Below are 15,543 nucleotides of genomic sequence, written 5' to 3' on the forward strand. Positions count from 1 at the left end.
GGGTGTGTAAAAAGGAAGCTTCTAGAAGGCACATTCCCAGGCTCTGGCCAGCACCAAGTACTGCCTCTGCTTTGGCTGCAAGTGTGGTGCCACAGCAGCCTCAGTCAGACCTCCCCGTGACCAGCTATGCTCTGAGCCTGGACAATTAGAGCTATAGATGCCCACCAACTTGTGCCACCTACCTGGCACCAGTGCCATTGGACTCAGGTGTACACTGTTGTCCTGGAAGCCACAGCCTCACCCCTGCTGGTTCAGAGGGATTCCCCTGCTCCAGCCCCATGCTTTCCAGGAGTAGGAACGCAAAGAGCAGCAAGGCAGGGCATCTCCCAGGACATTGCACAGGCTCACTGGTAACTCTGGCTTATCAGCAACACTCTGCTCAGTGGCAGTTAACAAAGATGACGAGGCAGCTTGTAAAAAGTTGGTTTTATTGGTCACTTTTTCACTGTATCTCAGTTAAGCCATTTTGGTGTCCACAGTGACAGTCCTCTTGGAAGCCAGGTCATCCCCACTCATCCACTAATGTTGATCAACAACTACAGGCTATGAGGCCCAGCTGACGGCAACAGCAGATGAGGCTGTGGGCTCCCCAGCACAGCCCAGAGCTGGGGACTCTGCACCTCCCTGCCAGAAGCTGTGGAGCCCTAAGGTAGGTGGGAAGCCCTGCTGCTCTGTGGCAGTGGCAGGAGGGACAGTGGGAAGACCCTGTGGACTGGGAGGGCACCAGGCTCCTCTGCTCAGGACTGGGTCTAGACAAGGCCACATGTGATATGGTGTGAATTCTGGGCCATGGGCAAGGGATCTGGCCCTGCTGCTGACCTGTATCGGGGCAAGTGATTAACTGTCCCTTGATTTCCATTTGCTGGCAAGCACAGCAGCAAGGGTCCCTAGGAGCCCTGAGTCAGGGAGGCATTTGCTACTTCCACTGAGGTGAGAAGGATCCAGATGTAGCTGGCAGGCTGTGACCAGATGGCTGTATGTCCCCCAGGGCTTCTGCCTCCTTGTGTGAACAACTTGGACCCTGATGTGTCTTAAGGTGAGCTGATGATCTCTACTTGCTCTGACTGAAGCTACAGCCTGTGCCCTTGCTGCTAGGCAGCACCTGTCTTGAGAGGTGGTCTCTCCTATAGGGCAGAGCTCCTAACCCCAGATATCGTAATTAACTCCAGACAGGATTTTGAGCAACCTCCCTAAGAACCCTGGTATGATTTTCCTACAGGTCCTGGGCCAGTTTATATTTGGTCCTAATGACAATACAAAAAAAAAAAAAAAAAAAAAAAAAAAATCTAAAAACTGGAACAGGAAGTTCTCAGTAGGAAGACAGAGGTGGCTACCACAGGAACTCCCTTTTCAGTAAGAACCTGAGAAGGGCAAGCATGAGGCCCTGTACATATGCCCAGCTACCTAGCTTGGCTAGGCTTCAGGGAAAGCCTGAAATCCCTGCCTTGCTGGCAATGGCAGGCAGGCAGATCCTGCTGCTCCTCACCGGCCTGAACGCTCAGCTGCACCACCCACAGCACATGCAGGGGAACAGGCAGCCCAGCTTCTGGGGCATTTATTCCTCCAGTAGCAGCTCTATCCTATGAACCCTGCTTTATAGACTGATGGCATCTCACAGAGTCCTAAGCCAAATGTCCTCGCCCCGAGAGCCAATCCCCATAAGCAGGTTTCCAGAAAACACTTCTGTTTATAGCCGTTTCCTGCAGCCCAGATGAGATGCAGACATCTCCTAGTTTGTGCTTCCTTCAACCAGGGCCACAGACTGCCTAGGGGCAGTTGGGACCCTTGCAGCTGCCAGGCACTGAGAAGTGCAAGGGTTTAAATAAAAATTACATCGGATACTTAGGAACAAGAGGGTTACCACACCCTCTGGCTGTCAGCTAACAATTCACTTCTATTGGTTTCTTGCCAATGCCAGAATAAAAAGCAGAATTTCAAATTGAAAATTTCCTAGCACTTTACAGAGTGGAATGAAAAGATACGAAATAAAAAAAAAAAAAAAAATTAAAAAAAATTAAAAAAATTTAAAAGTCCCTATGCCACGGTACCATACTCCAGTGGTAAGAGCATTCTTTCCGGGCAGTTCTGGAGCCTGTGCCCTCACCCTGGTCCATGGGCACATAAGGCTCAGAAGAGAAGGGCTCCCATGCTGCCCACCTCGCTCTGCTCCTTGACAAAGATCTCGAAGTACTGGTAGATGATGGTGACTGCCAACAGGATACCGGTTCCAGATCCAATAGCACCCAGGAAATCAGCCAGGACCGAGAGAGCCCCAATGCACAGCCCTCCAAAGGCTGCGGCTGTGGGGATGTACCTGCAGACAGACAGACAGTTCCCTGTTGCCTGCTGAGCCAGAAAACCTAATAGGCCTATCAAACTGGCCACACAGGACTTTGGGAGTGTGACAAGCACAAATCCAAACATGGATGATGACACACTAATTTTAAATAGACTGAAAATGAGAACATAAGATACTTCATCTTGGTTCTTCTGCTACCTGAAAGCTGAAACAATCCACAGATGTGCCAAGATGGGTGAGTCACAAGTCTCTGCCTGGGGTTGCAGTGTCCCAGGCAGTCTGAGTTATGCTCTGAAGTGAAAAGCCCTGTTGCCCTCTGGCTCTGAAACTGACAGGGAACTTGCAATTCTTGCATTCCTGTGGTGGCCTCCTTTAGTGAGGTCAGCGAAGCTTCCTAGGAGCACTAACCAATTCTACAAAGTATCTGGCTGGTCTGAGTGACTCTAGAAGAGCCAACCATGGGGACAGACTGGTAGGAAAACATCAGGCACTTTTTTCTACCAAGAGGCAGCTTCAGAACCATGATGAGAAAGGTCTGCTCAGGGTCACCTGTTGCTCCTGGAGCCCCAGTCTCCTTTCTCTCTCTACAAGGTGACTACTACATTCCTCCATCACCTGCGGTCGAGCCTCACAGTATCTAATCTCTGATTGGGTCTTTTTTCTAAACACTAACCACCCCTTCCAGGTACCTTGGTTTAATCTATGTCAGGAGTCACCCATTCTGAGGATGACTTCAGCTTGCTCTGAGTACACTCAGGCCCAGCCAGCCTAACCCAGCACTGCTCAGCCATTACCACCCCATACCATTTCAACACCCTGGCTATGTGCTTCCTTCCCCCCTCTTGGCCTGATTGTGCTAGACAGGGCTTGTACAGGGCCATTCTAGTACTACTAGTGTTCAGGCTTAGTGACCACACTTACCGGTTGAGCTCATGTACCATGGATGTCTCTCTGTGGCCCCTCATCACCATCTGCTGCTCCTTCAGCTGCTTTGCAACCTGCATGACCCAAATACAAGCACATGAGCCAGATGATGGTAGGTAGGTGCTTCATGGTGAAATAAAGCAATTACAGGACCTCCCACCCCATCCCCAGCCCTAACAATCTTCACAGGATTTTTAACCTATAGCAATGAACTCACTTACACAGTAGTGTATCTTTCTAGATTTGGCCTCAGGTTCTCTGAGCCAACTGTCACTCTCCCATCTTTTGCCCTTAGAGCCCCACTAAAGGCGACAGTCCATCTGCAGGATGGACCACTTATATCACAAACTACACCTTATAAAGTGATAACAAGTGGGACTACCTGGATTCCAGCAGCTACCTCATCTTCCTAGTAGGAATGTTGACTTAGACTTACATCTTTGGCAGAAGAACCAGAAACTTCAATCCATGTTTTAGAAAAGAATGCACAGGATCCCAGCATGAATACAATGTACACGACGGCATGGACAGGGTCCTCCAGCACTGAGCCAAATGATTCCGGAGGAGACAGGTAGTAACACAGGCCACCAACTGGATAAGCACGGGCTGGGCCCCCAGATGATGTGTCCTAGGATTAAGACATAGAAGACACCGTATACAGGTGTGAAGGTTGTGACTGATGTAATAAAGACCTGAACAGCCAATAGCCAGGTATAGGACTTCTGGGAAGAGAAAGGAGGAGGAATCTAAGTGTTCAAAAGAGACGCTGGGAAACATGGAGGGAAGTATTAAACTATGACAGGGCATAGTTTAATAAAAATGAGTTAATTTAAGCTATAAGAGCTAGTTAATAACAAGCCTAAGCTGAAGTCGAGCTTTTATAATTAATAAGTCTCTGTGTCGCTATTTGTGAGCTGGTGGCCCAAAGGAAAGTCCAACTATAGAAGTCTTCTTCAACATGCCACAGCACAGAGCCAGCAAGGAGCTCTGAGCAGATGGATTGCGGTATCATAAGCATGCCCACAGGCAATCTCACTGAACTTCACTGTAAGAGGCAATTAAGCAATTTCCCCTTTGGGTCCTGAGTTAAGGCACCCCACCACAAAACACAACTAGCTGCATCATTACAAACAATCCTACCTCACCCAGTGACACTCACCGACCAGGTGCCCAGCAGGCTAACCAGCAGGTTGCCACTGAAGCGTGCTGACAGCATCTGGGAGATGACATACAGGTTGGAAACCAGAGCAGACTGCAGTATGATGGGAATGTTCGAGGTGTAGAAGAGCTTGATGGGATAAGTGTTGTACTGGCCTCGGTAACGAGCCGACTTGATTGGAAGGTCCACTCGGAAGCCCTACAGGACAAACACAACATACCCTTTTACTGTCCTATTCTGGCTACAGTTCCCAGTGTGGCTAGGAAGTCAGGCTGGCAACAAGAGAGGTGGCCCTGGGTGTCAGTTCTGCCATTGGACTCCTAGCTGTGATGGTGTCTGAGGGCACCTGGCCTTTTCTTTGCCATACAAAATGGCCTACATGGGCAGCTACCGATACTGCCAGTGATTCTCAGGCAGTGCTGCTCATTAACAGAAAAACTAAGTTTTCCTATCCATACCACCCATCCTGTGAAACCTTGGACACCAGAGCATCTTTCTTCTTTACTAATACAAACCCAGGGCCCAGGGCACTAGGATAGGACAGAAGACAGAAGACTCAACTTCTTACTGATTCAACTGCAGATACTCAGCTTGCCCCGTAAGATTGACTTGTTTCTAAGCAGGCAGCTGGTTGGAATCAGCGGGAGTCACTACTGAGTTACCTGGCCTCAGAAAAGTATTCCTCATCACAAACACAAACAAAAATTCAAGTGATGTCTCTTTTTTAATTTTATTTAAATGTGTGTGTGCACTCGGGAATGCATGCATGCCATAATGTCCAAGTGGAGATCAAAGGACAGCATACAGGAGTTGGTTCTTGCCACAAGGGTCCTGGGAATTAAACTCGGGTCACTAAGGTTGGCAACAATCACCTGTCTATACTGAGCCATTTCACCAGCCTTGTTTGTTTTGAAACAGGATCTCAGTACATACACTGGACTGTCTCTGAACTCTTTGCTTCATGTCCCACTTACCTAAATGAGCCACCAAACCTGGCTAACTGCTGCAACTTCTTTTAGTGAATATCAAAATACTGCAAAGAATGCTGGGCATGGTGACATAAGCCTTTAATCTTAACATCTGGGAGGCAGAGGAAAGTGGATCTATGTGAGTTTAAGGATAGCCCGATCTACATAGTGAATTCCAGGTCAGCTAGGACTAGATAGACCCTGTCTCAAACAAGCAAACAAACAAACAAATAAATCCCCAATATAAAAATCCCATTAAGTATGTACAATTAAAAGGAGACGGCTAGCAATTGAGGTGACCTACTCAGAAACAAGGTAGAGACAAGTAACCATAAACCTAAGAACTGTGAAGCAGAGGACAATGAGGACGCTGAGTTTGACTCTATACAAGGCAGACCTACTTAGCTGCCTTTGGACACACCTGGAAATAGATGACAACAGCAAAGACGAAGATGGTGGCAATCAGGTTCATGAGGTTAGGGAGATTCTGGCGGTAGAATGCCTCTCGAAGGGCTCGGACCTTGTCTGTGCGGGTGGCCAGCAGGTGGAACAAAGCAATGATGGCACCTTCGAATTCCATCCCTGTGGGCAGAGCAGAACACGGATGTGGTGGAGGACAAAGAGAAGCTGGCCTCGCCTCACCTCCCTGCTTCTTAGTGACCAAGACTGAGGGGAAAGGTGAAGGAGCTCAGAGAAGCAAACTAAAGCGCTGGGCTGTTCTCTTCTGAGATAATCTGGCTGCTCTCATTTCTTAGGTCACCAGATGTATGGAAGGACAGTCACCCATTTAAACATATCCGTGACACATTTTGCCTGGAAAATGCCAAGTCCTATTCTAGAATCTGGGCAGTATAAGCATTTATTCCAGTCTCTGAAGAGGGTTCCCACAGAGGGAGAGAGTGGGGGAAGCGTGGGTTCTCAGCTCCAAACAACAATAATCCTATAAGGAGGAATATCATGAATGTATGGTCTGAGATCATCCTCCACCCTTCCACAGGTCATGCCTAATAGCAGGCCTGGCAACAGAGGGCTCCTGAAAGGTGAAAGGAGCAGGAGCCCCAAATATTCATAGGGCAAGGGGAGACTGGAGCAAACTCAGCGCTGCAGAGCAATCTTTGCACCCTGCAAACATGTATTATTCTCATTGGCTAATAAAGAGCTGATTGACCGATGAACAGGTACGATAAGGTTAAGCGGGAGAACCAGACTAAGAGTGCTGGGAATAAGAAGAAGGGCCGAGTCAGAGTCACAAAGAGTCACGAACCAGATGCAGAAGATACAACATGGAAAATTCATAGATGAGGTAAACAAGCCTTGGGGCAGCACACAGATTAATAGAAATGGGATAAGTTGTGAGAGCTGGCTGGAGACAAGCCTAACCTATCGGCCAAGCATTTATAATTAATAAGTTTCTGAGTTGTTGTTTAGAACCAGCTGGTGAGACAGAAGTCTGCCTACACCCTCCTACCTTTCAGCTGTGGCCTATCTTCCATTCAGTATTCAGAAATATGAGAGCTGCAGCCAGGACAAGCCTCCTATTTAACAGAGGAGGTGGTCTAGGTGGACCAGGGGAAGGGCGTGCTTGTGGTTACACTCTAGTGGCTGTTCTAAACTCCCCACCAAGCGCTCTGCTTTTACCCTGTTCCAGCCTCTTGGGGACAACTTCAGCTCAGGACTCCAGCACTGCTGGCTGCTTCTCTTATTTCTTTCAAGACTTTGCTCAATTGACATGCCCAGATCAACTCTGTAATACCTTTCCATGTGGCCCTTTCTTCCTTATTTTTGTCACGGTGACCCACAGCAGTGCCAGTAATGCCAGGATTAGGTCCCAGATCTAAATTTTATAATTATTGTCACAACTGCCCAATTTCTGGGAACAAGTTTATCTCCACGTGCTTAGCACCTCAGTTGCATACCATGCAGACTATTCACACTAATCCTGGTCTTCGGTTTTTGCACCACCCAGGGAAGCAGCAGTGGTGAGGTAGGCAAGCTGTAGCAGCCCTTCTGGCTACAATTCACATGGGCCCTTTGTATACTTGTGGTCCTTGTACCTTACTGATGTTGTTATCCTTGGCTCCCTGGTGCAGCTCAGCCCATACTGGCAGCCAGGGAATCAAATCACCCTTTCAAACTACATAACCCCCATACCTAGCCATGGAGACACCCCACTGAGACACTCAGTTTTCCACCTCAGCCCCATCTTCCACATCTTCTTCCCTAACAACCAATGCGTACTACATCTTGTCTGCTCAAGGCTGCCCTGGCACTTCCCAGTAGTCTGTTCTGCAATATGAATGCATCAGTCCTGTCATACTCCATCCAGCTCCAGAATGCAGTATCGCTCTCTGCTGGTTTCTGAGCCTGGACTGACCATCTCACCCTGCTCCCTTCTCTGCTACCATTTCTAATGCAGGCATCCCGATCATGTGGTTTTTCTAAGTAGTGGACTCCAACTGCACCTTCACCTGCTGCCTCTCAATATCCAAGTTTGACAAACCTTGCCTTTCATTGCCCCAGTCTCTCCCATTATGCCTTTGATTTCATTAGGGGACAGCTTTTGTTCATTAGATGTACAGAATTATATAGCCTCTGGAGGCAGAAACTGCCTCTGCATTCAATTTAATGAAAACATTCACAAATATTTTTCATAACTCTTCTAAATAAATAACACATCTAGCAACAAAAGTCTCTTTCCCTAGTAAGTCTTAATTCTAAGGGCTCCCTTGTTTTTACATATTTTGATTAAAAACATTCCCATTCCCAGGGCACTCTTAATGAATATGCTATAGCATACTAATAATATCTGATCGGTACCTACTATGAGCCAGGTATCACGTGGTCTCATGTTTCCTTTTTCTGTGGTGCCAGGTGTCAAACCATGCACACACCTACCACTGAGCTACACTGTCAGCTCTTACTTTTATAAGAGCATGGCCGCACTACATAGTGCAGGCTGACCTCAAATTCAAGATCCTCCTGTCTCAGCTTCTGGAGGGTTGGGATTAGATAAGTGTCATGACCCTCTCACTACATGATGACCCAGATCAGCAGTAGAGGAATGTGCTCACACCACCTACTGATCATTAACAGGACAGCCAGGATCTAAGCCCAAGGGCAAGTGTGATATCAAATGCTTTTGTTTGATCATTCCAGTTTTTTTTTCCTCCCAAAATAATCCAGAGTAAATTTCCAAAACACATTAAAATAAGGATGTGCACAATTTCAACATCAACGAAGTGACTACAACTTGATGTTCCCCTTGAGACAGAGGTTAAAACACAAAGCACTTACTAGGTAATGGAGTTTTTTTTTTTTTTTAAGATATATTTATTTATTATTTACACAGTGTTCTGTCTACATGTATGCCTGCAGGCCAGAGGCCAGAAGAGGGCACCAGATCTCATTACAGATGGTTGTGCACCACCATGTGGTTAGGGGGAATTGAACTCAGATCCTCTGGAAGAGCAGTCAGTGTTGTTAACCTCTGAGCCATCTCTCCAGTCCTGTAATGCAGTTCTTACTGAGCTGAGAAGTGAGGCCAGACCCCACTCATATCTAGTATGCCAACCATATGAGGCACATGAAAAAAATCTACGCTGGGCATTTCCATAAGCATAAGCCCACCGTATTTAAAGACATAGTGGATGCACAGAAAAACCAGGAGCTTATGCCTCCCACAGACAGAACCTCTACTAAACTCCAGCATGAGCTCCTGGGGTCCTTACCTCGGCCAGTGTTGACAGTGGTGGGGCTGAAAGCCTTCCACACAATGGTCTCACAGATATTGGTAGCAATGAAGAGGGAGATGCCAGAACCCAAGCCGTATCCTTTCTGCAGGAGCTCATCCAAAAGTAGGACAATTAAGCCAGCAACAAAGAGCTGTGAAAGAAAAAAAGAGGATTAAAGAAACCCAAATAGACCATGCTACTGCTCCCGATGGGCATGGCTCTCTTCTTCCTCAATAATTGGATTCTTGAGTATAAAAACAGAAAGCTGAGTGATCGTGAGTCCTCGGCCTTCCTTCGGTGGATTAAGAAGGGCAAAACCACAACCTCCAGCTTCTTTAAGGCACACTTGAGATTTGGTATTTTGGATATGGGGAGGAGGGGAAGCATAACAATTACCTGAATGGTGATCAGCAGGCAGATTCCAGCACCCATCTCCGAAGGGTCCCCGTACATGCCCGTCATCACATACACAATGGACTGACCAATTGTAATGATCATTCCAAACACTAGAAATCAAGAGAACTGTGTTTTCAAAGCAGGACAGTACACAGCATAGGAAGTGGCTAAAAACTCCTGAATGCCCAACACTGAGAATAAACAACACAACACTGACATTGCCTCCAAGGAGCAGGAGGAGGAATCTCAGCAGTCACACTGTCAAATCCTGAGAAAACACAGGTGCTGTCAATAAAATCACAGCTGCTCTCCAGCCTCACCTCTTGCTTAGTGATGGAGGACGAGCCAAAGCATGACAATATGGTCTTAGCAAAGGCAGCTGAATCCCAAGCAAAGTCAGAGAAAAAATGCAGTGTTGGCACCCCTTAAAGCACCCAAGTGCACTGCAGGTCCCCGGGCTGAGTCACAAGTGGGCCACTTCTAAGGCTCATCACTCAGACCCAAGTCCAGAGGACAAGAAGACCTTGGGATAAAAGCAATCCTCTGATCTAAGTTTATGTTTCAAATGTCTTTTGGTCCCACTTCCTCTCACAGAGCTCCTCTGTAGACTATTCTTTGTATCTCATTATATTTCATTCCCAGGCATAGTGGAATTGACACACCATGTTGGTTTCCCAGTATTAGTTGGTTGTAAATAAGAGTGAGGACTTAAATTTCAGTTCAAATTTTCAAGAGTCTGCCTAGTATAGTCCCTATTTGAAATCTTAAAAAATTGTTCAGGGTCTGCCAAGATGTCTATGCTGATGAAATACTTGCCATGCAAGCCTGATGACCAGAGTTCCACCCTCAGAAGCCACATAAAGGAGAAGAGAAAGAACCAACTCCACAAAGCTATCCTCAGACTCCACTCTACAGACCCATGTCACACACATGCACACAAACACAATAAAAAATAAAGTCAAACCAATCCAACAAACAGGGCCAGAAAAATGGCTAAACAGGTACGGCACTTGCTGCCAATCTTGAAGATTTGAGTCTGATGCCCAGAACCCACAGAATGGAAGGAGAGAACACCTGCAAGTTGTTCTCTTACCTAAATATACACACACTATGGCACAGGCACACAAATAAAAAAAATAATAAAAAACTAAAAACAAAAAAGCCCTGCTCAGTAAGCATGCTTATTTAAAAGGATTTTCCCCCCCAGTATCAGCAATCAAATCCAGGGATTTAGGCATGCTACAAATGCTCAACCACTCAACCACTGAGCTACACACCCAGTCCAATACTCCTAAATTCTTAAGGCACAGAAAGGTTTGCAAACTTTTCCTGAATAACCTATTCCAGTTCAGAGATAGAACACTGATGCTGATGGCTAGCCAGTTAACAATGATACCCATCCTTATTGTATGGCAAACACCACTACCCCTCCCCCATTTCCAGATGGACAACTGAGCCTTCAGAATGTCCACCTCACTTTTATCACTTCACAAGCTGGTAAGGAACTAGGACATAGAAGAGTGCCCTCTCCCCGCTTAAGCCCCTCACACACACACACACACACACACACACAGAGGAAAGCACCCTACAAATAAAGGCTCTCATGTATGAGTGCAAACTGTACACAGTAAAGGCATGAGCCTTGCCTTTCCCTAGTGCAGGTCATGGAATGCATGCAGAGGGGCAGTCAGAGAGGTCAGAGCACAAAGCACAACTGTTTTAATCTCAGAAGCTTTACAGCAAATTTCCATTCTCAACTATGGACACTAGAACACTATATATGATCTTTCTTACACTTCTGGGCTCCGTTGAAGAGAGCTCGGTCTTTTGGGGTGTCCCCAACTTCAATTATCTTGGCACCAGCTAAGAGCTGCATGATAAGGCCAGAGGTGACAATAGGAGAGATGCCCAGCTCCATCAAGGTACCTTGAAGGAAGGAGGTAAAACATAGCCAACATTAGCTTGGGAGAACAAACACAGTTAAATACAATGAGCAACATTGGGGGTACTCCTATACAAACTCAACAGCATTCCCTTCGCTAGCAGCATTCAACTTACAGAACCACCTCCAAATATCAATGATTAGAGCACAGCTTAGTGCATTCTACCCTGCCAGCCAGCATCTCATTCTGTTCAGGAATGTTATCCAAACAGTCTGCTGCCTGTCAATTCAGCAACAGATTGACCCTGGCCTCATGCAGATAAGAGAGGTTGGTCTCCCCATCAGTGTGTAAGAAAGGATAAGATTCAAAGCATTCCCAAAGTCCAGACAGAGGCCACTACAACTGTCTGGCTATGAATAAACTCCCGCCTTCCATTATGCTAAAACCAGCCATACTTCCAATTTCCAATTTAATGCGCACTATATTTTTTTAATAAGTTAATGCAGTATCAACATACATATTCAAAATCCTCACTGTGCACATGGGTGTTTGGTCAGAGTGTACAAAACCATTTTTCTTTTAGACCCACCGTAACATACAGATATGGAAAAAGATTCAGCTGAGAAACAAATTACACCTTTTAAAGAATGTTATCACTTTAGGTATTTAAAAAGTACTCTAACTTCTCCATGTTTTAAACAATTTTCTACATCTACTTTTGAAGCTATGCATGAACTTTCTGAGTTCCATAAAAGCCAAGCCTGTAACTGAAGTAAACCAGGCTCTTTATACCCACTGTGCAAGGAAAGGCAGAGTGAGCAGAGTCATACCTCTGTTAGAGGCTAAAATCACTCTCATCCAGTAGAAAGGGTCAGCTGAGTCTGAAGACATGATGCCAAACAAGGGAATCTGGAAACAGAGAGCAGGCTATCACACACATGTTCCCAGCCCACACACCCCTACCAATACCCAAGCAGGACTTGCTTACCTGGCAGCATACTAAGAAGATAAAGAGGGTAATGGCTGTCCACAACACTTTTTCCTTAAACTGAATCTGGAAAGGAATAAATCAATTAAATTAATAAGTTATTCCACAGGTCAATAAATACAGATGGGTTCCAATAAGATCTCATGCCCCATTTATCAAAGGCTGGTCAAATGTGTACCAAATGCACTGTAGCATCAAGTAGCAGATACCATGTGCTTTCTCTAAGATGTGATGCAAAGACCCTTGTGGGTCTTCACCTCAGCTAATCCTCCCATTGCACAGATTATCTTTATGTGACAACGAGCAAAGTGATCAGCAAAGTCTAACCTGTTCCAAATCTTGCAGCTCAAGTGATCTGAGCCCAAAGCTAAGCTCTTCACTGATTCACAGTAACAGCTGGGACTCAAGATGGTTGAATACTGCAGTAGAAAGTGACTTGCCACACAGACAAGCCTCAGCCCAGCAACCACTCCCCTACAGTACACCATGAACAGTCTTCTGATGCTGGACTCAACTAATTAAACAATTTGGGACTGATCAGTAAGTGAATCAAGAGTAAAGCCTGTAATTATCACTGGGGAGGACAGAAGAGTGGACATGTAACCTGCTCACCAACACTCGGCAGCATCAGTTTATCTTCACCCCTTCCTGGGTATGTAAGTGTGATGGTTAACCTTGATGGTCACCTTCACTGGATTCAGAATTATCATGAAAACAAACATTTGGATACAAGTATGGAGTAGTTTCTGGACTGAGTTAACTGGATTGGGAAGATCCACCTTAAACATGGGTGGCACCAGTCTGTGAGTGGGAGTCTAGGACTGAATAGAAAGGAAACTGAGCTGAGCACCAGCGTTCACCTGTCCCTGCTTCCTGACTGGGGATGCATTGTGGACAACATGCCTCAAGTCCCTGCTGCCATTCCGTCCTTGCCATGATGACCCTTGGATAGAAAGTCCAAACACAATCCTTCCTTTGTTACATTGCTTTGGTCAGGAATGTTGTCACAACAATCAAAAAGTTAAACAGTCAAACCATTTTCTAAGTTCCTCCTGTTCAAGAGACCAATGTCACTAGATAATGACAGCTCTTCAGGGTCTTTAGGAGTAGACACTAGGAATCCATGTGAATGCCAAGTACAGATGCCATATGTGAATGTATGACAGTTTGAAAAGACAGGGACACATGGCTTCAGTGTTCTCTGTAACCAACAGGCCTGGACTTTCCTTCACTGGGCAATTTCACATTAGGAACATTTATCCTTGGTCTGAAGCTGACAGCCACGGAGATTTTGATTAAACTCACATGGTACTACATTTCTATCTTTCCTCATTTTAATGCAACTGCTGTCAACGGCAGCAGACTTCATCAAGTGCACATATCCTCAATGCTGAGGCAGCATACATTAAAAAACAACCCCCCCCCAAAAAAAAAAGCACGTTCCTATCGATTACATGACTGGCTTTTTCCTTTGGAAACTAGATACTAAATCACCTCCTAGACGAGTTGCTCCTGCTGGAGGAAGAAGGGAGGGTAACTCAATCTGGGATCCTAACCGAGGTCTTATTCAATCACTGTTCAGAACCAGTTTTGGACCAAGCAAACCCGAGGCTTTGTTACCATCTACTCCAGATGAAACAAGATTGTTTCATGAGAATTCCCGCATAACCAGGTCACCTTAAGACAGCTCCCGTGAGTATCCCAGCGCTCACAGCTAGACTCCGAAGGGGCAGTTTCCATTAGGTGCGCTGAGGCCATCTTTAATTGTACTGTAAACTTCCAGTGCCCAGTTTCTCAAGGCTTCTTTGACCATCTAGGGAACTTACCTTTCTCTCTGGCTTCTGAATTTCCGGCAGGATGACACAGAATGGCTTGATGACTTCCAGAAATTTGACTTTGATGGAAGAAACAGAAAGAGAAGTAGTTAGGCAGAGAGTAACCTGAGGGCACTCGGGGGGAACCCAGGCACGAGTGGGAGCCCGGAGTGGGGGCGCAGGGATCCAGAGGGCTCGGTCTGGGGGCGCAGGGAAGAGGGGTATCGGGGCAGGCCGCGTTCCGCCGGGATCTAGCAGCACGATCGGCCGGCGCCCAAGCGGGAAAGGGGGCGCATCCCGGCTGCGTCGGAATGGCCTCGAGGGACTCACTCGCCATGGCGGCGGCTGATCCGACTCCACGCCCTGCTTCGGCTGCACTCCACTTCGAGTGAGGCGACGCTGCTAGCTCCGGAGCGCCTTTCCTCAGCCGAGAGACACGTCAGTGATAGCCCAGCGGCGAGCGGCGCGGCGAGGCGGGGCCGGGGATGGGCCATCGGCCGCTTCCGCTTCCTGCCACGCGCGCCCGCCGCACAGTCTGCGCCAAGACTACAACTCCCGGCATGCAGCGGGAGCGGAGGGGGTGTAGGGAAGATGGCTCTCGGGGCCCGCCGGAACTGGGCGTGTGCAGCTGCGCAGACTCGGTGGGAAGTTCGAACAGACGCGGGACTTGTAGTTTACAGAGGGTTCACGCTGTGGCCTGAGGAGCGGGCGATTCGGCTTTGCATATCGGTGACCTTCAGTGCCAGCGGCGGCATGTCGGCACCCAGTAGACCTCGGCTATTGCGCGACTCGCGCGACAGAAGAGCCGTGTTGACTCCGGCATTGCATGTCGCCTGCCCTGGGTGTTGTGGGCTGCTTCTGAAGATGCCTGTTCTGCATTGACGGTCGGAGGAGGCCGGGCTTGGCGGCTCGGTGTGGGCCTCTGCACTGCGCGTTCCGGGAAGGCCTCCCCGGGCTCCATGGAACTGGAGAGATAGGAGAGATGAAGAAACCGAGCCAAACCTGGCTGCTCCAGGTCGTCAGGATAAAGAATCCTGTTGGGCTGAAGGGGACGGGTTGAGGTGGGACACTGGAATTTGCCTTTTTGGAGGGGTCTGTGATTTCAGTGCTGTTTGCTAAGTCAGAAAGGGACATGTTGCTGTGCTCTTTGAGCGCTGGGATTAGGTTTCATACAGTTAAGTCCTGCTTCAACGTTTGTGATGGCCATGTCTTGAGAATCACTCTTGACAGCTAGGCCTGTGTCATTGAAGGAGCATTTGGATTTATTAAATCGCCTGCGGAACTCACTACCTCCATACACTGTGTTAGCACAAGGTGACATTTTTGTTTAATTTTGGGTTTTGATTTTTTTTTTTTCTAGACAAGGTTTCTCGGTGTAGCT

At 47.2% G+C, this 15,543-nt stretch overlaps 2 protein-coding genes across 2 annotated transcripts in view; one reads left to right on the top strand and one right to left on the bottom strand.

The window, feature by feature from the left end:
* The window catches only part of Mgll (monoglyceride lipase), an 883,522-nt gene that overhangs the window by 591,090 nt on the left and 276,889 nt on the right, over positions 1–15,543 (top strand). The window lies entirely within an intron of this gene.
* Sec61a1 (SEC61 translocon subunit alpha 1) lies at positions 412–14,659 on the bottom strand. Its single transcript, XM_051203373.1, has 12 exons — positions 14,493–14,659; positions 14,175–14,242; positions 12,349–12,414; positions 12,191–12,269; positions 11,272–11,403; positions 9,478–9,587; positions 9,079–9,232; positions 5,772–5,932; positions 4,383–4,580; positions 3,660–3,851; positions 3,221–3,297; positions 412–2,314 (listed from the first exon to the last, which is right to left on the bottom strand). The coding sequence occupies exons 1-12, from the start codon at positions 14,497–14,499 to the stop codon at positions 2,128–2,130; spliced, it is 1,431 nt and encodes a 476-aa protein (XP_051059330.1). The 5' UTR covers positions 14,500–14,659; the 3' UTR covers positions 412–2,127.

Source organism: Phodopus roborovskii, unplaced genomic scaffold, assembly GCF_943737965.1.
Source record: "Phodopus roborovskii unplaced genomic scaffold, PHOROB, whole genome shotgun sequence".
Classification (NCBI taxonomy): Eukaryota; Metazoa; Chordata; class Mammalia; order Rodentia; family Cricetidae; genus Phodopus; species Phodopus roborovskii.

Coding starts and splice junctions, on each gene's coding strand:
- Sec61a1 (XM_051203373.1), bottom strand. Junction 9,233..9,477: donor GCCTGCTGATCACCATTCAG/GTAATTGTTATG, acceptor TTTCTTTCACAG/CTCTTTGTTGCTGGCTTAAT. Junction 5,933..9,078: donor CACTGTCAACACTGGCCGAG/GTAAGGACCCCA, acceptor CTCTGCCCACAG/GGATGGAATTCGAAGGTGCC.